Consider the following 25669-nt stretch of genomic DNA (forward strand, 5'->3'; position numbering starts at 1 on the left):
ATCATCCACACTCCCATCATCCACACTCCCATCATCCACCCTCCCATCATCCACACTCCCATCATCCACACTCCCATCATCCACACTCCCATCATCCACACTCCCATCATCCACACTCCCATCATCCACACTCTCATCATCCACACTCCCATCATCCACACTCCCATCATCCACACTCCCATCATCCACCCTCCCATCATCCACACTCCCATCATCCACACTCCCATCATCCACACTCCCATCATCCACACTCCCATCATCCACACTCCCATCATCCACACTCCCATCATCTACACTCCCATCATCCACACTCCCATCATCCACACTCCCATCATCCACATTCCCATCATCCACCCTCCCATCATCCGCATTCCCATCATCCACACTCCCATCATCCGCATTCCCATCATCCACATTCCCATCATCCACCCTCCCATCATCCACACTCCCATCATCCACACTCCCATCATCCGCATTCCCATCATCCACATTCCCATCATCCACACTCCCATCATCAACACTCCCATCATCCACACTCCCATCATCCACACTCCCATCATCCACACTCCCATCATCCACATTCCCATCATCCACCCTCCCATCATCCGCATTCCCATCATCCACACTCCCATCATCCGCATTCCCATCATCCACATTCCCATCATCCACACTCCCATCATCCACACTCCCATCATCCACACTCCCATTATCTGCATTCCCATCATCCACACTCCCATCATCCACACTCCCAGCATCCACACTCCCATCATCCACCCTCCCATCATCTACACTCCCATCATCCACACTCCCATCATCCACACTCCCATCATCCACACTCCCATCATCCACATTCCCATCATCCACCCTCCCATCATCCGCATTCCCATCATCCACACTCCCATTATCTGCATTCCCATCATCCACACTCCCATCATCCACACTCCCATCATCCACACTCCCATCATCCACACTCCCATTATCTGCATTCCCATCATCCACACTCCCATCATCCACACTCCCATCATCCACACTCCCAGCATCCACACTCCCATCATCCACACTCCCATCATCCGCATTCCCATCATCCACACTCCCATCATCCACCCTCCCATCATCCACATTCCCATCATCCACACTCCCATCATCCACACTCCCATCATCCACATTCCCATCATCCACACTCCCATCATCCACCCTCCCATCATCCACATTCCCATCATCCACACTCCCATCATCCACACTCCCATCATCCGCATTCCCATCATCCACACTCCCATCATCCACACTCCCATCATCCGCATTCCCATCATCCACACTCCCATCATCCACACTCCCATCATCCACACTCCCATCATCCACACTCCCATCATCCACACTCCCATCATCCACACTCCCATCATCCACACTCCCATCATCCGCATTCCCATCATCCACACTCCCATCATCCACACTCCCATCATCCGCATTCCCATCATCCACACTCCCATCATCCACACTCCCATCATCCACACTCCCATCATCCACATTCCCATCATCCACATTCCCATCATCCACCCTCCCATCATCCGCATTCCCATCATCCACACTCCCATCATCCACACTCCCATCATCCGCCCTCCCATCATCCACACTCCCATCATCCACACTCCCATCATCCACACTCCCATCATCCACATTCCCATCATCCACCCTCCCATCATCCGCATTCCCATCATCCACACTCCCATCATCCACACTCCCATCATCCGCCCTCCCATCATCCACACTCCCATCATCCACACTCCCATCATCCACACTCCCATCATCCGCATTCCCATCATCCACACTCCCATCATCCACACTCCCATCATCCACACTCCCATCATCCACACTCCCATCATCCACATTCCCATCATCCACATTCCCATCATCCACCCTCCCATCATCCGCATTCCCATCATCCACACTCCCATCATCCACACTCCCATCATCCGCCCTCCCATCATCCACACTCCCATCATCCACACTCCCATCATCCACACTCCCATCATCTACACTCCCATCATCCACACTCCCATCATCCACATTCCCATCATCCACATTCCCATCATCCACCCTCCCATCATCCGCATTCCCATCATCCACACTCCCATCATCCACACTCCCATCATCCGCCCTCCCATCATCCACACTCCCATCATCCACACTCCCATCATCCACACTCCCATCATCCACCCTCCCATCATCCACACTCCCATCATCCACACTCCCATCATCCACACTCCCATCATCCACACTCTCATCATCCACACTCCCATCATCCACACTCCCATCATCCACACTCCCATCATCCACCCTCCCATCATCTACACTCCCATCATCCACACTCCCATCATCCACACTCCCATCATCCACACTCCCATCATCCACACTCCCATCATCCACACTCCCATCATCCACCCTCCCATCATCTACACTCCCATCATCCACACTCCCATCATCCACACTCCCATCATCCACACTTCCATCATCCACATTCCCATCATCCACCCTCCCATCATCCGCATTCCCATCATCCACACTCCCATCATCCGCATTCCCATCATCCACATTCCCATCATCCACCCTCCCATCATCCACACTCCCATCATCCACACTCCCATCATCCGCATTCCCATCATCCACATTCCCATCATCCACACTCCCATCATCAACACTCCCATCATCCACACTCCCATCATCCACACTCCCATCATCCACACTCCCATCATCCACATTCCCATCATCCACCCTCCCATCATCCGCATTCCCATCATCCACACTCCCATCATCCGCATTCCCATCATCCACATTCCCATCATCCACACTCCCATCATCCACACTCCCATCATCCACACTCCCATTATCTGCATTCCCATCATCCACACTCCCATCATCCACACTCCCAGCATCCACACTCCCATCATCCACCCTCCCATCATCTACACTCCCATCATCCACACTCCCATCATCCACACTCCCATCATCCACATTCCCATCATCCACCCTCCCATCATCCGCATTCCCATCATCCACACTCCCATTATCTGCATTCCCATCATCCACACTCCCATCATCCACACTCCCATCATCCACACTCCCATCATCCACACTCCCATTATCTGCATTCCCATCATCCACACTCCCATCATCCACACTCCCATCATCCACACTCCCATCATCCACACTCCCATTATCTGCATTCCCATCATCCACACTCCCATCATCCGCATTCCCATCATCCACACTCCCATCATCCACACTCCCATCATCCGCATTCCCATCATCCACACTCCCATCATCCACACTCCCATCATCCACACTCCCATCATCCACATTCCCATCATCCACATTCCCATCATCCACCCTCCCATCATCCGCATTCCCATCATCCACACTCCCATCATCCACACTCCCATCATCCGCCCTCCCATCATCCACACTCCCATCATCCACACTCCCATCATCCACACTCCCATCATCCACACTCCCATCATCCACACTCCCATCATCCGCCCTCCCATCATCCACACTCCCATCATCCACACTGCCATCATCCACACTCCCATCATCCACATTCCCATCATCCACATTCCCATCATCCACCTTCCCATCATCCGCATTCCCATCATCCACACTCCCATCATCCACACTCCCATCATCCGCCCTCCCATCATCCACACTCCCATCATCCACACTCCCATCATCCACACTCCCATCATCCACCCTCCCATCATCCACACTCCCATCATCCACACTCCCATCATCCACACTCCCATCATCCACACTCCCATCATCCACACTCTCATCATCCACACTCCCATCATCCACACTCCCATCATCCACACTCCCATCATCCACCCTCCCATCATCTACACACCCATCATCCACACTCCCATCATCCACACTCCCATCATCCACACTCCCATCATCCACACTCCCATCATCCACACTCCCATGATCCACACTCCCATCATCTACACTCCCATCATCCACACTCCCATCATCCACACTCCCATCATCCACACTCCCATCATCCACATTCCCATCATCCACCCTCCCATCATCCGCATTCCCATCATCCACACTCCCATCATCCGCATTCCCATCATCCACATTCCCATCATCCACCCTCCCATCATCCACACTCCCATCATCCACACTCCCATCATCCGCATTCCCATCATCCACATTCCCATCATCCACACTCCCATCATCAACACTCCCATCATCCACACTCCCATCATCCACACTCCCATCATCCACACTCCCATCATCCACATTCCCATCATCCACCCTCCCATCATCCGCATTCCCATCATCCACACTCCCATCATCCGCATTCCCATCATCCACATTCCCATCATCCACACTCCCATCATCCACACTCCCATCATCCACACTCCCATTATCTGCATTCCCATCATTCACACTCCCATCATCCACACTCCCAGCATCCACACTCCCATCATCCACCCTCCCATCATCTACACTCCCATCATCCACACTCCCATCATCCACACTCCCATCATCCACACTCCCATCATCCACATTCCCATCATCCACCCTCCCATCATCCGCATTCCCATCATCCACACTCCCATTATCTGCATTCCCATCATCCACACTCCCATCATCCACACTCCCATCATCCACACTCCCATTATCTGCATTCCCATCATCCACACTCCCATCATCCACACTCCCATCATCCACACTCCCAGCATCCACATTCCCATCATCCACACTCCCATCATCCGCATTCCCATCATCCACACTCCCATCATCCACCCTCCCATCATCCACATTCCCATCATCCACACTCCCATCATCCACACTCCCATCATCCACATTCCCATCATCCACACTCCCATCATCCACCCTCCCATCATCCACATTCCCATCATCCACACTCCCATCATCCACACTCCCATCATCCGCATTCCCATCATCCACACTCCCATCATCCACACTCCCATCATCCGCATTCCCATCATCCACACTCCCATCATCCACACTCCCATCATCCACACTCCCATCATCCACACTCCCATCATCCACATTCCCATCATCCACACTCCCATCATCCACACTCCCATCATCCACACTCCCATCATCCGCATTCCCATCATCCACACTCCCATCATCCACACTCCCATCATCCGCATTCCCATCATCCACACTCCCATCATCCACACTCCCATCATCCACACTCCCATCATCCACATTCCCATCATCCACATTCCCATCATCCACCCTCCCATCATCCGCATTCCCATCATCCACACTCCCATCATCCACACTACCATCATCCGCCCTCCCATCATCCACACTCCCATCATCCACACTCCCATCATCCACACTCCCATCATCCACATTCCCATCATCCACCCTCCCATCATCCGCATTCCCATCATCCACACTCCCATCATCCACACTCCCATCATCCGCCCTCCCATCATCCACACTCCCATCATCCACACTCCCATCATCCACACTCCCATCATCCGCATTCCCATCATCCACACTCCCATCATCCACACTCCCATCATCCACACTCCCATCATCCACACTCCCATCATCCACATTCCCATCATCCACATTCCCATCATCCACCCTCCCATCATCCGCATTCCCATCATCCACACTCCCATCATCCACACTCCCATCATCCGCCCTCCCATCATCCACACTCCCATCATCCACACTCCCATCATCCACACTCCCATCATCTACACTCCCATCATCCACACTCCCATCATCCACATTCCCATCATCCACATTCCCATCATCCACCCTCCCATCATCCGCATTCCCATCATCCACACTCCCATCATCCACACTCCCATCATCCGCCCTCCCATCATCCACACTCCCATCATCCACACTCCCATCATCCACACTCCCATCATCCACCCTCCCATCATCCACACTCCCATCATCCACACTCCCATCATCCACACTCCCATCATCCACACTCTCATCATCCACACTCCCATCATCCACACTCCCATCATCCACACTCCCATCATCCACCCTCCCATCATCTACACTCCCATCATCCACACTCCCATCATCCACACTCCCATCATCCACACTCCCATCATCCACACTCCCATCATCCACATTCCCATCATCCACCCTCCCATCATCCGCATTCCCATCATCCACACTCCCATCATCCGCATTCCCATCATCCACATTCCCATCATCCACCCTCCCATCATCCACACTCCCATCATCCACACTCCCATCATCCGCATTCCCATCATCCACATTCCCATCATCCACACTCCCATCATCAACACTCCCATCATCCACACTCCCATCATCCACACTCCCATCATCCACACTCCCATCATCCACATTCCCATCATCCACCCTCCCATCATCCGCATTCCCATCATCCACACTCCCATCATCCGCATTCCCATCATCCACATTCCCATCATCCACACTCCCATCATCCACACTCCCATCATCCACACTCCCATATCTGCATTCCCATCATCCACACTCCCATCATCCACACTCCCAGCATCCACACTCCCATCATCCACCCTCCCATCATCTACACTCCCATCATCCACACTCCCATCATCCACACTCCCATCATCCACATTCCCATCATCCACCCTCCCATCATCCGCATTCCCATCATCCACACTCCCATTATCTGCATTCCCATCATCCACACTCCCATCATCCACACTCCCATCATCCACACTCCCATCATCCACACTCCCATTATCTGCATTCCCATCATCCACACTCCCATCATCCACACTCCCATCATCCACACTCCCAGCATCCACACTCCCATCATCCACACTCCCATCATCCGCATTCCCATCATCCACACTCCCATCATCCACCCTCCCATCATCCACATTCCCATCATCCACACTCCCATCATCCACACTCCCATCATCCACATTCCCATCATCCACACTCCCATCATCCACCCTCCCATCATCCACATTCCCATCATCCACACTCCCATCATCCACACTCCCATCATCCACCCTCCCATCATCCACATTCCCATCATCCACATTCCCATCATCCACACTCCCATCATCCACATTCCCATCATCCACATTCCCATCATCCACACTCCCATCATCCACCCTCCCATCATCCACATTCCCATCATCCACATTCCCATCATCCACACTCCCATCATCCACATTCCCATCATCCACATTCCCATCATCCACACTCCCATCATCCACATTCCCATCATCCACATTCCCATCATCCACACTCCCATCATCCACACTCCCATCATCCACATTCCCATCATCCACACTCCCATCATCCACCCTCCCATCATCCACATTCCCATCATCCACACTCCCATCATCCACACTCCCATCATCCACCCTCCCATCATCCACATTCCCATCATCCACACTCCCATCATCCACATTCCCATCATCCACACTCCCATCATCCACATTCCCATCATCCACACTCCCATCATCCACACTCCCATCATCCGCATTCCCATCATCCACACTCCCATCATCCGCATTCCCATCATCCACACTCCCATCATCCACACTCCCATCATCCACACTCCCATCATCCACACTCCCATCATCCACACTCCCATCATCCGCATTCCCATCATCCACATTCCCATCATCCACACTCCCATCATCCACACTCCCATCATCCACATTCCCATCATCCACACTCCCATCATCCACATTCCCATCATCCACACTCCCATCATCCGCACTCCCATCATCCGCATTCCCATCATCCACACTCCCATCATCCGCACTCCCATCATCCACACTCCCATCATCCGCACTCCCATCATCCACATTCCCATCATCCGCACTCCCATCATCCACACTCCCATCATCCACATTCCCATCATCCACACTCCCATCATCCGCACTCCCATCATCCACACTCCCATCATCCACACTCCCATCATCCACATTCCCATCATCCACACTCCCATCATCCGCACTCCCATCATCCACACTCCCATCATCCGCACTCCCATCATCCACACTCCCATCATCCACACTCCCATCATCCGCCCTCGTATTATCCACATTCCCATCATCCGCACTCCCATCATCCACACTCCCATCATCCACACTCCCATCATCCACACTCCCATCATCCACACTCCCATCATCCGCCCTCCTATTATCCACATTCCCATCATCCGCACTCCCATCATCCACACTCCCATCATCCACACTCCCATCATCCACACTCCCATCATCCACACTCCCATCATCCGCACTCCCATCATCCACATTCCCATCATCCACACTCCCATCATCCGCATTCCCATCATCCACCCTCCCATCATCCACCCTCCCATCATCCACACACCCATCATCCACACTCCCATCATCCACACTCCCATCATCCACACTCCCATCATCCACACTCCCATCATCCACACTCCCATCATCCACACTCCCATCATCCACATTCCCATCATCCACACTCCCATCATGCACCCTCCCATCATCCACACTCCCATCATCCACACTCCCATCATCCACACTCCCATCATCCACCCTCCCATCATCCACATTCCCATCATCCACACTCCCATCATCCACACTCCCATCATCCACATTCCCATCATCCACACTCCCATCATCCACACTCCCATCATCCACACTCCCATCATCCACATTCCCATCATCCACACTCCCATCATCCACACTCCCATCATCCACCCTCCCATCATCCACACTCCCATCATCCACACTCCCATCATCCACCCTCCCATCATCCACACTCCCATCATCCACACTCCCATCATCCACACTCCCATCATCCACCCTCACATCATCCGCATTCCCATCATCCACACTCCCATCATCCACACTCCCATCATCCGCATTCCCATCATCCACACTCCCATCATCCACACTCCCATCATCCACACTCCCATCATCCACATTCCCAACATCCGCATTCCCATCATCCACACTCCCATCATCCACACTCCCATCATCCACACTCCCATCATCCACATTCCCATCATCCGCATTCCCATCATCCACACTCCCATCATCCACACTCCCATCATCCACACTCCCATCATCCACATTCCTATCATCCGCATTCCCATCATCCACACTCCCATCATCCACATTCCCATCATCCACCCTCCCATCATCCGCATTCCCATCATCCATACTCCCATCATCCACACTCCCATCATCCGCCCTCCCATCATCCACACTCCCATCATCCGCATTCCCATCATCCACACTCCCATCATCCTCACTCCCATCATCCGCATTCCCATCATCCACACTCCCATCATCCACACTCCCATCATCCACACTCCCATCATCCGCATTCCCATCATCCACCCTCCCATCATCCACACTCCCATCATCCACACTCCCATCATCCACACTCCCATCATCCACACTCCCATCATCCACATTCCCATCATCCACCCTCCCATCATCCGCATTCCCATCATCCACACTCCCATCATCCACACTCCCATCATCCGCCCTCCCATCATCCACACTCCCATCATCCACACTCCCATCATCCACACTCCCATCATCCACACTCCCATCATCCGCATTCCCATCATCCACCCTCCCATCATCCACACTCCCATCATCCACACTCCCATCATCCACACTCCCATCATCCACACTCCCATCATCCGCATTCCCATCATCCACCCTCCCATCATCCACACTCCCATCATCCACATTCCCATCATCCACACTCCCATCATCAACACTCCCATCATCCACACTCCCATCATCCACACTCCCATCATCCACACTCCCATCATCCACATTCCCATCATCCACCCTCCCATCATCCGCATTCCCATCATCCACACTCCCATCATCCACATTCCCATCATCCACACTCCCATCATCCACACTCCCATCATCCACACTCTCATCATCCACACTCCCATTATCTGCATTCCCATCATCCACACTCCCATCATCCACACTCCCATCATCCGCATTCCCATCATCCACACTCCCATCATCCACCCTCCCATCATCCACACTCCCATCATCCACACTCCCATCATCCACACTCCCATCATCCGCCATCCCATCATCCACACTCCCATCATCCACACTCCCATTATCTGCATTCTCATCATCCACACTCCCATCATCCACACTCCCATCATCCGCATTCCCATCATCCACACTCCCATCATCCACACTCCCATCATCCACACTCCCATCATCCGCTCTCCCATCATCCACCCTCCCATCATCCACACTCCCATTATCTGCATTCCCATCATCCACATTCCCATCATCCACACTCCCATCATCCACACTCCCATCATCCACACTCCCATCATCCACACTCCCATTATCTGCATTCCCATCATCCACGCTCCCATCATCCGCCATCCCATCATCCACATTCCCATCATCCACCCTCCCATCATCCACACTCCCATCATCCACACTCCCATCATCCACACTCCCATCATCCGCCATCCCATCATCCACACTCCCATCATCCACACTCCCATTATCTGCATTCCCATCATCCACACTCCCATCATCCACACTCCCATCATCCGCATTCCCATCATCCACACTCCCATCATCCACACTCCCATCATCCACACTCCCATCATCCACACCCATCATCCACCCTCCCATCATCCACACTCCCATCATCCACACTCCCATTATCTGCATTCCCATCATCCACACTCCCATCATCCACACTCCCATTATCTGCATTCCCATCATCCACACTCCCATCATCCACACTCCCATCATCCACACTCCCATCATCCACATTCCCATCATCCACACTCCCATCATCCACCCTCCCATCATCCACATTCCCATCATCCACACTCCCATCATCCACACTCCCATCATCCACACTCCCATCATCCACATTCCCATCATCCACCCTCCCATCATCCACCCTCCCATCATCCGCATTCCCATCATCCACACTCCCATCATCCACACTCCCATCATCCGCATTCCCATCATCCACACTCCCATCATCCACACTCCCATCATCCACACTCCCATCATCCACATTCCCATCATCCGCATTCCCATCATCCACACTCCCATCATCCACACTCCCATCATCCACACTCCCATCATCCACACTCCCATCATCCACACTCCCATCATCCGCATTCCCATCAACCACACTCCCATCATCCACACTCCCATCATCCACACTCCCATCATCCACACTCCCATCATCCACACTCCCATCATCCGCATTCCCATCATCCGCATTCCCATCATCCACACTCCCATCATCCACACTCCCATCATCCACACTCCCATCATCCTCATTCCCATCATCCACATTCCCATCATCCACCCTCCCATCATCCACACTCCCATCATCCGCACTCCCATCATCCGCATTCCCATCATCCGCATTCCCATCATCCACACTCCCATCATCCACACTCCCATCATCCACACTCCCATCATCCACACTCCCATCATCCGCATTCCCATCATCCGCATTCCCATCATCCACACTCCCATCATCCACACTCCCATCATCCACCCTCCCATCATCCACACTCCCATTATCTGCATTCCCATCATCCACACTCCCATCATCCACATTCCCATCATCCACCCTCCCATCATCCACACTCCCATTATCTGCATTCCCATCATCCACACTCCCATCATCCACATTCCCATCATCCACCCTCCCATCATCCACACTCCCATCATCCACCCTCCCATCATCCACATTCCCATCATCCACCCTCCCATCATCCACACTCCCATCATCCACATTCCCATCATCGACCCTCCCATCATCCACACTCCCATTATCTGCATTCCCATCATCCACACTCCCATCATCCACATTCCCATCATCCACACTCCCATCATCCACCCTCCCATCATCCACATTCCCATCATCCACACTCCCATCATCCACACTCCCATCATCCACACTCCCATCATCCACACTCCCATCATCCACCCTCCCATCATCCACACTCCCATCATCCACACTCCCATCATCCACCCTCCCATTATCTGCATTCCCATCATCCACACTCCCATCATCCACACTCCCAGCATCCACACTCCCATCATCCTCACTCCCATCATCCACACTCCCATTATCTGCATTCCCATCATCCACACTCCCATCATCCACACTCCCAGCATCCACACTCCCATCATCCACACTCCCATCATCCGCATTCCCATCATCCACACTCCCATCATCCACACTCCCATCATCCACACTCCCATCATCCACACTCCTATCATCCACACTCCCATCATCCACACTCCCATCATCCACACTCCCATCATCCACACTCCCATCATCCACACTCCCATCATCCACACTCCCATCATCCACACTCCCATTATCTGCATTCCCATCATCCACACTCCCATCATCCACACTCCCAGCATCCACACTCCCATCATCCACACTCCCATCATCCACCCACCCATCATCCACACTCCCATCATCCACCCTCCCATCATCCACATTCCCATCATCCACACTCCCATCATCCACACTCCCATCATCCACACTCCCATCATCCACACTCCCATCATCCACCCTCCCATCATCCACACTCCCATCATCCACACTCCCATTATCTGCATTCCCATCATCCACACTCCCATCATCCACACTCCCATCATCCACACTCCCATCATCCACACTCCCATTATCTGCATTCCCATCATCCACACTCCCATCATCCACACTCCCATCATCCGCATTCCCATCATCCACACTCCCATCATCCACACTCCCATCATCCACACTCCCATTATCTGCATTCCCATCATCCACACTCCCATCATCCGCCGTCCCATCATCCACACTCCCATCATCCACACTCCCATTATCTGCATTCCCATCATCCACACTCCCATCATCCACATTCCCATCATCCACACTCCCATCATCCACACTCCCATCATCCACACTCCCATTATCTGCATTCCCATCATCCACACTCCCATCATCCACATTCCCATCATCCACACTCCCATCATCCACACTCCCATCATCCACACTCCCATCATCCACACTCCCATCATCCACACTCCCATTATCTGCATTCCCATCATCCACATTCCCATCATCCACACTCCCATCATCCACACTCCCATCATCCACATTCCCATCATCCACTCTCCCATCATCCACACTCCCATCATCCACACTCCCATCATCCACACTCCCATCATCCACATTCCCATCATCCACACTCCCATCATCCACACTCCCATCATCCACACTCCCATCATCCACACTCCCATTATCTGCATTCCCATCATCCACACTCCCATCATCCACATTCCCATCATCCACACTCCCATCATCCACACTCCCATCATCCACACTCCCATCATCCACACTCCCATCATCCACACTCCCATCATCCGCCCTCCCATCATCCACACTCCCATCATCCACACTCCCATTATCTGCATTCCCATCATCCACACTCCCATCATCCACACTCCCATCATCCACACTCCCATTATCTGCATTCCCATCATCCACACTCCCATCATCCACACTCCCATCATCCACACTCCCATCATCCACATTCCCATCATCCACACTCCCATCATCCACACTCCCATCATCCACATTCCCATCATCCACCCTCCCATCATCCGCACTCCCATCATCCGCACTCCCATCATCCACACTCCCATCATCCACACTCCCATCATCCACACTCCCATTATCTGCATTCCCATCATCCACACTCCCATCATCCACACTCCCATCATCCACACTCCCATCATCCACACTCCCATCATCCGCACTCCCATCATCCACATTCCCATCATCCACCCTCCCATCATCCACACTCCCATCATCCACACTCCCATCATCCACACTCCCATCATCCACACTCCCATTATCTGCATTCCCATCATCCACACTCCCATCATCCACACTCCCATCATCCACACTCCCATCATCCGCACTCCCATCATCCACATTCCCATCATCCACCCTCCCATCAGCCACACTCCCATCATCCGCACTCCCATCATCCACATTCCCATCATCCACCCTCCCATCATCCACACTCCCATCATCCACACTCCCATCATCCACACTCCCATCATCCACACTCCCATCATCCACACTCCCATCATCCGCACTCCCATCATCCACATTCCCATCATCCACCCTCCCATCATCCACACTCCCATCATCCACACTCCCATCATCCACACTCCCATCATCCACACTCCCATTATCTGCATTCCCATCATCCACACTCCCATCATCCACACTCCCATCATCCACACTCCCATCATCCGCACTCCCATCATCCACATTCCCATCATCCACCCTCCCATCATCCACACTCCCATCATCCACCCTCCCATCATCCACACTCCCATCATCCACACTCCCATCATCCACACTCCCATCATCCACACTCCCATCATCCACCCTCCCATCATCCACACTCCCATCATCCACACTCCCATCATCCACACTCCCATCATCTACATTCCCATCATCCACCCTCCCATCATCCGCCCTCCCATCATCCACCCTCCCATCATCCACATTCCCATCATCCACACTCCCATCATCCACCCTCCCATCATCCACATTCCCATCATCCACACTCCCATCATCCACATTCCCATCATCCACCCTCCCATCATCCACATTCCCATCATCCACCCTCCCATCATCCACACTCCCATCATCCACACTCCCATGATCCACACTCCCATCATCCGCCCTCCCATCATCCACACTCCCATCATCCACACTCCCATCATCCACCCTCCCATCATCCGCCCTCCCATCATCCACACTCCCATCATCCGCCCTCCCATCATCCACACTCCCATCATCCACACTCCCATCATCCACATTCCCATCATCCACACTCCCATCATCCACACTCCCATCATCCACACTCCCATCATCCACCCTCCCATCATCCACACTCCCATCATCCGCCCTCCCATCATCCACATTCCCATCATCCACATTCCCATCATCCACACTCCCATCATCCACACTCCCATCATCCACACTCCCATCATCCACACTCCCATCATCCGCCCTCCCATCATCCACACTCCCATCATCCACACTCCCATCATCCACATTCCCATCATCCACACTCCCATCATCCACACTCCCATCATCCACACTCCCATCATCCACCCTCCCATCATCCACATTCCCATCATCCACACTCCCATCATCCACCCTCCCATCATCCACACTCCCATCATCCACACTCCCATCATCTACACTCCCATCATCCGCCCTCCCATCATCCACACTCCCATCATCCACACTCCCATCATCCACATTCCCATCATCCACACTCCCATCATCCGCCCTCCCATCATCCACACTCCCATCATCTACACTCCCATCATCCGCCCTCCCATCATCCACACTCCCATCATCCACACTCCCATCATCCGCCCTCCCATCATCCACACTCCCATCATCCACACTCCCAATATCTGCATTCCCATCATCCACACTCCCATCATCCACACTCCCATCATCCACACTCCCATTATCTGCATTCCCATCATCCACACTCCCATCATCCACACTCCCATCATCCACACTCCCATCATCCACATTCCCATCATCCACACTCCCATCATCCACACTCCCATCATCCACATTCCCATCATCCACCCTCCCATCATCCGCACTCCCATCATCCGCACTCCCATCATCCACACTCCCATCATCCACACTCCCATCATCCACACTCCCATTATCTGCATTCCCATCATCCACACTCCCATCATCCACACTCCCATCATCCACACTCCCATCATCCACACTCCCATCATCCGCACTCCCATCATCCACATTCCCATCATCCACCCTCCCATCATCCACACTCCCATCATCCACACTCCCATCATCCACACTCCCATCATCCACACTCCCATTATCTGCATTCCCATCATCCACACTCCCATCATCCACACTCCCATCATCCACACTCCCATCATCCGCACTCCCATCATCCACATTCCCATCATCCACCCTCCCATCAGCCACACTCCCATCATCCGCACTCCCATCATCCACATTCCCATCATCCACCCTCCCATCATCCACACTCCCATCATCCACACTCCCATCATCCACACTCCCATCATCCACACTCCCATCATCCACACTCCCATCATCCGCACTCCCATCATCCACATTCCCATCATCCACCCTCCCATCATCCACACTCCCATCATCCACACTCCCATCATCCACACTCCCATCATCCACACTCCCATTATCTGCATTCCCATCATCCACACTCCCATCATCCACACTCCCATCATCCACACTCCCATCATCCGCACTCCCATCATCCACATTCCCATCATCCACCCTCCCATCATCCACACTCCCATCATCCACCCTCCCATCATCCACACTCCCATCATCCACACTCCCATCATCCACACTCCCATCATCCACACTCCCATCATCCACCCTCCCATCATCCACACTCCCATCATCCACACTCCCATCATCCACACTCCCATCATCTACATTCCCATCATCCACCCTCCCATCATCCGCCCTCCCATCATCCACCCTCCCATCATCCACATTCCCATCATCCACACTCCCATCATCCACCCTCCCATCATCCACATTCCCATCATCCACACTCCCATCATCCACATTCCCATCATCCACCCTCCCATCATCCACATTCCCATCATCCACCCTCCCATCATCCACACTCCCATCATCCACACTCCCATGATCCACACTCCCATCATCCGCCCTCCCATCATCCACACTCCCATCATCCACACTCCCATCATCCACCCTCCCATCATCCGCCCTCCCATCATCCACACTCCCATCATCCGCCCTCCCATCATCCACACTCCCATCATCCACACTCCCATCATCCACATTCCCATCATCCACACTCCCATCATCCACACTCCCATCATCCACACTCCCATCATCCACCCTCCCATCATCCACACTCCCATCATCCGCCCTCCCATCATCCACATTCCCATCATCCACATTCCCATCATCCACACTCCCATCATCCACACTCCCATCATCCACACTCCCATCATCCACACTCCCATCATCCGCCCTCCCATCATCCACACTCCCATCATCCACACTCCCATCATCCACATTCCCATCATCCACACTCCCATCATCCACACTCCCATCATCCACACTCCCATCATCCACCCTCCCATCATCCACATTCCCATCATCCACACTCCCATCATCCACCCTCCCATCATCCACACTCCCATCATCCACACTCCCATCATCTACACTCCCATCATCCGCCCTCCCATCATCCACACTCCCATCATCCACACTCCCATCATCCACATTCCCATCATCCACACTCCCATCATCCGCCCTCCCATCATCCACACTCCCATCATCTACACTCCCATCATCCGCCCTCCCATCATCCACACTCCCATCATCCACACTCCCATTATCTGCATTCCCATCATCCACACTCCCATCATCCACACTCCCAGCATCCACACTCCCATCATCCACACTCCCATCATCCACACTCCCATCATCCACACTCCCATCATCCACACTCCCATCATCCACCCTCCCATCATCCACACTCCCATCATCCACACTCCCATCATCCACACTCCCATCATCCACATTCCCATCATCCACACTCCCATCATCCACCCTCCCATCATCCACACTCCCATCATCCACCCTCCCATCATCCACACTCCCATCATCTACACTCCCATCATCCGCCCTCCCATCATCCACACTCCCATCATCCACACTCCCATCATCCACATTCCCATCATCCACACTCCCATCATCCACCCTCCCATCATCCACCCTCCCATCATCCGCCCTCCCATCATCCACACTCCCATCATCCGCCCTCCCATCATCCACACTCCCATCATCCACATTCCCATCATCCACCCTCCCATCATCCGCCCTCCCATCATCCACACTCCCATCATCCGCCCTCCCATTATCCACACTCCCATTATCTGTACTCCCATTATCCATCCTCTCAATATCCACCCTCCCATAATCTTGCTATCACTAAGGAATACAGGAACATAGGAACAGGGAAGAGGCCACTTAACCCCTGCACCATTCAATGAGATCATGGCTGATCTGCGACCCAACTCCATATAACTTGCCTTTGCCCCATGTCCCTGAATACCTTTGGCTAATAAATATTTATCAATCCCCGATTTAAAATTAACAACTAATCAATTGCCATTTGTAGAAGTGTTTCCTAATTTCACTCCTCAAAGGTCTGGCTCTAATTTTTAGTCTATATCTCAACTAGTGGAAATAGTTTCTGTCTATCTTTTTTTATTCAGTCATGGGATGTGCGCCTTACTGCCAAGGCCAGCATTTGTTCCCATTCCTAAATTCCCTTGAGAAGATGGCGGTGAGCCATCTTCTTGAATTACTGCAGTCCAAGTGGTGTAAGTACACTCACAGTACTGTGAGGAGTTTTTTGACCCTGTGACAGTGAAGGAACAGCAATATAGTTCCAAGTTAGGATGGTGTGTGACTTGGAGGAGAACTTGCAGTTGGCGGTGTTCCTAGTGTCTGCTACCCTTGTCCTTCTCGGTCAGGATTGTCTAATCTTTTTGAATGGGGGTGGCCACATTACAACTTTTGTTTTACATAGGGGGCCGGTGAGACAATTTCCAAAAGATTAAGGCATTAAAAATTTATCATACAAATAATCAAAACAACAACAAATGTGCATTTTTGTGAAGAAGCTTTATGTAAGAAGATTAATTTATTGACTTAACTTTCTGTTCACTCTGGACACTATTTTAGTGAGATACTTGCTTGCACAAGTAGTCAATGTTTGCTCACACACTTGTTGTAGTGATGCAGAGTATTCCAGATAGATGTCCATGTGTCAGGAGTAATCTTGATCACTCTCTCTCTCTCTCTCTTTGTCCTCCCCCCCTCTCTCTCTCTATCTGTCCTCCCCCCTTCTCTCTCTCTCTCTCTCTATCTGTCCTCCCTCTCTTTCTCTCTGTCCCCCCTCTCTCTCTATCTGTCCTCCCTCTCTCTCTCTCTCTCTCTCTTTCTATCTGTCCTCCCTCTCTCTCTCTGTCGCCCTCTCTCTCTCTCTGTCCCCCTCTCTGTCCACTCTCTCTGCCCCACAATCTGTCTGTCTCTCCTTCCTCTCTCTGTCCCTCTCTCTCTGTCCCCCTCTCTCTCTCTGTGCCCCACTCTGCCCCCTCTCTCTCTGCCCCGCTGTCTGTCTCTTCCCTCTCTCTGTCCCCCTTTCTCTCTGTGTCCCCACCTGCCCCCTCTCTCTCTGCCGCCCTGTCTGTCTCTCCTCTCTCTCTGTGTCCCCCTCTCTCTCTCTGTCCACCCCCCGCCCCTCTCACTGCCCCCCTATCTGTCTGTCCCTCTCTCTCTCTCTGTTCCCCTCTCTCTCTGTGTCCCCCCTGTCCTCTCTCTCTCTGCCCCCTCTCTCTGCTCCCCTATCTGCCTGTCCCTCTCTCTCTCTCTGTCCCCCTCTCTGTGTCCCCCCTCTGCCCCCTCTCTCTGCCGCCCTATCTGTCTGTCTCTCCTCCCTCTCTCTGTCCCTCTCTCTCTCTGTCCCCACCTCTCTCTCACTCTGCGCACCTCTCTCTATCTATCCCCCTCTCTCTGTGTCCCCCTCTCTCTCTGTGTCCCCCCTCTGCCCCCTCTCTCTGCCCCCTATCTGTCTGTCTCTCCTCCCTCTCTCTATCTGTCCTCACCTGTCTCTCACTCTGCACACCTCTCTCTCTCTGTCCCCACCTCTCTCTCTGTTCCCACCTCTCTGTGTCCCACCTCTCTCTCTGTTCCCACCTCTCTGTGTCCCCACCTCTCACTCTGCGCACCTCTCTCCATCTATCTCCCTCTCTCTGTTCCCCTCTCTCTCTCTGTCCCACCTCTGCCCCCTCTCTCTGCCCCCCTATCTGTCGGTCTCTTCTCCCTCTCTGTCCCCCTCTCTCTCTGTCCCCCTCTCTCTCTCTGTGTCCACCCCCCCCAAGCCCCTCTTTCTCTGCCCCCTGTCTATCTCTCCTCCCTCTCTTTGTCCCCCCTCTCTCTACGTCCGCACCTGCCCCCTCTCTCTCTGCCCCCTGTCTATCTGTCCTCCCTCTCTGTGTCCCCCTCTCTGTGTCCCCCCCGCCCCCTCTCTCTGCCCCCTATCTGTCTGTCCCTCTCTCTCTCTCTCTGTCCCCCTCTCTCTCTGTCTCCCCCCCTCGCCGCCTCTCTCTGCCCCCCTATCTGTCTGTCCCTCTCTCTCTCTGTCCTCCACTCTCTCTCTCTCTGTCCTCCCCTCTCTCTCTCTCTCTGTCCTCCTCTCTCCCTCTCTCTCTCTCTCTGTCCTCCCCTCTTTCTCTCTGTCCTCCCCTCTCTCTCTCTCTCTCTCTCTCTGTCCTCCCCCCTCTCTCTCTCTCTCTGTCCTCTCGTCTCTCTCTCTCTCTGTCCTCCACTCTCCCTCTCTCTCTCTCTCTCTCTCTGTCCTCCTCCTCTCTCTCTCTCTCTCTCTGTCCTCCCCCCTCCCTCTCTCTCTGTCCTCACCCCCCCTCTCTCTCTCTCTGGCCTCCACTCTCTCTCTCTCTGTCCTCCCCCCTCTCTCGCTCTGTCCTCCCCCCTCTCTCTCTCTCTGTCCTCCTCCTCTCTCTCACTCTCTCTCTCTGTCCTCCCCCCCCCTCTCTCTGTCCCCCTCTCTCTCTGTTCCCTCTCTCACTATCCCTCCTATCTCTCAGTCCCCCCTCTCTCTCTCTCTGTCCACCCCCCTCTCTCTCTGTCCCCCCCCGCCCCCCCCCCCCTTCTCTCTCTCTGTCTCCCCTCCCCCCTCTCTCTCTCGGTCCCCTCTCTCTTGCTCTTTCGGTTCCCCCCCCTCTCTCTGTCTCTCTCTCTCTCTCTGTGTACCCCACCCCCCCTCTCTCTCTCTCTCTCTCACTCTCTGTCCCCCCCCTCTCTCTCTCTGTCTCCCCCCACCCCCCCCCTCTCTCTCTCTCTGTCCCCTCTCTCTTGCTCTTTCGTTTCCCCCCCTCTCTCTCTCTCCCGCCCACACACTCTTTTGCTACAGTTTTGCCGAGTCACTTAATCTATCTGTATCTCTTTGTAATTTTATACCATATGACCTTACAAATTAGAAGCAGAAGTAGACCATTCAGCCCATCGAGCCTGCTCTGCTATGTAATAAGATCATGGCTGATCTGTTTCTGTCTCGAATTCCACACTCCCATCTACCCATGATAATTTTTGATTCCCTTGCCTAACAAGAATCTATCTATCTCTGCCTTAAAAATATTAAATGACCCCCACCTCCACCAACTTCTGAGGTACAGAATTCTAAAGTTGCACAACCCTCTGAAAGAAAAAAAATTCTCCTCATCTCTGTCCTAAAAGGGTGACCCACAAGAGGAAACATCCCCTCCATAGTCACCCTATCATGACCATTCAGGATCTGATATGCTTCAAGCCTCCCCTCACTCTTCTGAACCCCAGTGAAAACAAGCCCAGTCTGTCTAACCTTTCGTCATAAGACAACCCGCTCATTCCAGCTATCAATCTCGTAAACCTCCTCTGAACCACCTCCAATGCATTCACATCCTTCCTTAAATAGGGAGACCAAAACTGAACACAGTATTTGAGATGTGGTCTTACCAATGCCCTGAATAACTGAAGCATAACATCCTTACTTTTATTTTCAATTCCTCTCATAATAAAGGATAGTATTCCATTATCCTTCTTTATGCTTCCATCTACACTCCTTGCAATGCAACCTATCTTTGTGACATTGGAAAATTTGGATGTGTGGTTTTCTATCATATCATTTCTTCTTTCTTTCTTTCTTCTTTACATCATTAATAAATACGATGAATAGATGAGGCGGCAACATAGATCCTTGCGGCACCACTCGACACACCCTGCCAATGACAGTACATGCCAAGTGTTGTGGGACCACCTTAAGAAGGGACCACCTTAAGAGCAGACCACTTTAAGAGCGATAAGTGAAGATCACCAGAGGAAGTGATGTTGCGTCACACATGACCAGGGAGTTGTGGGTCGAGCCGGACAGAGTAAAATGTGTTTAGATGTGGCCTGTGCAATAACTGTTTGTATAAATATAAATATATATTTCTTCTAGTTAAGTTATAATATGAACCCAGTTTTCTTTGGATATTACTTGGAGTTTTGTGAATTTAAAATACTCTTACGCACCAAAGAACAAGTAATATTACACCTATTATCTCTATTCTCTGAACCTACTCAAACATTATGCTGAGTCAGCTCCTAAGTTTCCAGCTAAAATGCAAATGATGTCTTTATTTTTTTGCTGTAATTGCTTTCCGCAGATTATATTGTGGCTATCAGGGTGCTAAATCAACTCTGATAATTAATCTAATGTCAAGATACCATCAGGAACCGGAGTCTGGGGTTAGGAGACCAGCGGGAGTTTGTCTACCAGCATTATTTTCAAGAATCTCACACTTTAATCAGATCTCTCGTGTATCCATAGAATAAAGAGGGTTGTGCAAAGAATTGCACCTGAGTTCAGGCCACTCTGTGATAACGTGTTAGACACTGACATAATTACATTGCCATAAATTGGCCTGTATTGGTGAAAGTTTTCCTTGCATGTTTACATGGTTTTGTACTTTGCTACACGTCCTCACTGGGTAGGGAATGGGCAGCAAAATTTATTCACAGCAATTTGAACTTCCTTACTTTGGCAAAGGTGCTGAAACCCTCGAGGATGGCTCTGTATCCTGTGCAGCGACACAAGTTTCCTGAAAGCAAAATTCAGGCAAATTAGCAGGAGTCATCCAAAAACAGAGGAATCGAAAACTCAGGCATCACTCCTCATTGCACTTGAAGAGACTATGAGTCAGAGATCCAGCTGTCACCTTGTGGTGCTGATTCTCTGATTCACTCTCCTGTCGAGTCAGGTTCCCACAGGAAGCGTCAGATCAGAAATTTAGCTTATAATTCAGGTGCGAAGGGATATCGATGAGGAAATGTAGGGTCACCAACACTGTCGGAATGTTCCAGAGGACTGAGCAATTAATGAGTCATTCTTTAATCCTCTCAATCCCTCAACAAACCCCATCCCTCAACAGACCCCATCCCTCAACAAACCCCATCACTCAACAAACCCCATCACTCAAGAAACCCCATCACTCAACGAACCCCATCTCTCAACAAACCCCCTCACTCAACAAACCCCATCCCTCAACATACCCCATCACTCAACAAACCCCCTCACTCAACAAACCCCATCACTCAACAAACCCCATCACTCAACAAACCCCATCCCTCAACAAACCCCATCACTCAACAAACTCCATCACTCAACAAACCCCATCACTCAACAAACCCCATCTCTCAACGAACCCCATCACTCAACAAACCCCATCCCTCAACAAACCCCATCACTCAACAAACCCCATCCCTCAACAAACCCCATCACTCAACGAACCCCATCACTCAACAAACCCCATCACTCAACAAACCCCATCTCTCAACGAACCCCATCTCTCAACAAACCCCATCCCTCAACAAACCCCCTCACTCAACAAACCCCATCTCTCAACGAACCCCATCACTCAACAAACCCCATCCCTCAACAAACCCCATCACTCAACAAACTCCATCACTCAACAAACCCCATCACTCAACAAACCCCATCCCTCAACAGACCCCATCCCTCAACGAACCCCATCTCTCAACAAACCCCATCTCTCAACGAACCCCATCTCTCAACAAACCCCCTCACTCAACAAACCCCCTCACTCAACAAACCCCATCCCTCAACATACCCCATCACTCAACAAACCCCCTCACTCAACAAACCCCATCTCTCAACGAACCCCATCTCTCAACAAACCCCCTCACTCAACAAACCCCATCACTCAACGAACCCCATCACTCAACAAACCCCATCTCTCAACGAACCCCATCTCTCAACAAACCCCCTCACTCAACAAACCCCATCACTCAACAAACCCCATCCCTCAACATACCCCATCACTCAATGAACCCCATCCCTCAACATACCCCATCACTCAACGAACCCCATCACTCAACAAACCCCATCACTCAACAAACCCCATTCCTCAACATACCCCATCACTCAACGAACCCCATCCCTCAACAAACCCCATCACTCAATGAACCCCATCACTCAACGAACCCCATCACTCAACAAACCCCATCCCTCAACAAACCCCATCCCTCAACAAACCCCATCACTCAACAAACCCCATTCCTCAACATACCCCATCACTCAACGAACCCCATCACTCAACAAACCCCATCCCTCAACAAACCCCATCACTCAACAAACCCCATCACTCAACGAACCCCATCCCTCAACAAACCCCATCACTCAACGAACCCCATCACTCAACAAACCCCATCACTCAACAAACCCCATCCCTCAACAAACCCCATCACTCAACGAACCCCATCACTCAACGAACCCCATCACTCAACGAACCCCATCACTCAATGAACCCCATCACTCAACAAACCCCATCACTCAACAAACCCCATTCCTCAACATACCCCATCACTCAACGAACCCCATCACTCAACAAACCCCATCACTCAACAAACCCCATTCCTCAACATACCCCATCACTCAACGAACCCCATCCCTCAACGAACCCCATCACTCAACAAACCCCATCACTCAACAAACCCCATTCCTCAACATACCCCATCACTCAACGAACCCCATCCCTCAACAAACCCCATCACTCAACGAACCCCATCCCTCAACAAACCCCATCACTCAACAAACCCCATTCCTCAACATACCCCATCACTCAACAAACCCCATCACTCAACAAACCCCATCACTCAACAAACCCCATTCCTCAACATACCCCATCACTCAACGAACCCCATCACTCAACAAACCCCATCACTCAACGAACCCCATCACTCAACAAACCCCATCACTCAACGAACCCCATCCCTCAACAAACCCCATCACTCAACAAACCCCATCACTCAACAAACCCCATCCCTCAACAAACCCCATCACTCAACAAACCCCATCTCTCAACGAACTCCATCTCTCAACAAACCCCATCTCTCAACGAACTCCATCCCTCAACAAACCCCATCTCTCAACGAACTCCATCCCTCAACAAACCCCTTCTCTCAACGAACTCCATCACTCAACAAACCCCATCACTCAACAAACCCCATCACTCAACGAACCCCATCCCTCAACAAACCCCATCACTCAACGAACCCCATCCCTCAACAAACCCCATCACTCAACGAACCCCATCACTCAACGAACCCCATCACTCAACAAACCCCATCACTCAACGAACCCCATTCCTCAACAAACCCCATCACTCAAGAAACCCCATCACTCAACGAACCCCATCCCTCAATAAACCCCATCACTCAACAAACCCCATCACTCAACAAACCCCATCACTCAACAAACCCCATCCCTGAACAAACCCCATCCCTCAACAAACATCATCCCTCAACAAACCCCATCCCTCAACAAACCCCATCACTCAACAAACTCCATCACTCAGCGAACCCCATCCCTCAACAAACCCCATCCCTGAACAAACCCCATCCCTCAACAAACATCATC

General features: G+C 52.0%; 1 protein-coding gene across 2 annotated transcripts in view; it reads right to left on the reverse strand.

Annotated features, from left to right (window-relative positions):
• The window catches only part of LOC137365075 (xanthine dehydrogenase/oxidase-like), a 162208-nt gene that overhangs the window by 99690 nt on the left and 36849 nt on the right, over window positions 1–25669 (reverse strand). For both annotated transcript variants that reach the window (XM_068027900.1, XM_068027899.1), the window contains exon 7: window positions 22771–22832. In XM_068027900.1, the coding sequence (XP_067884001.1) occupies window positions 22771–22832 (62 nt within the window). The remainder of the gene's footprint in view (window positions 1–22770; window positions 22833–25669) is intronic.

This window comes from Heterodontus francisci, chromosome 3 (genome assembly GCF_036365525.1).
Source record: "Heterodontus francisci isolate sHetFra1 chromosome 3, sHetFra1.hap1, whole genome shotgun sequence".
In the NCBI taxonomy this organism is placed as follows: domain Eukaryota; kingdom Metazoa; phylum Chordata; class Chondrichthyes; order Heterodontiformes; family Heterodontidae; genus Heterodontus; species Heterodontus francisci.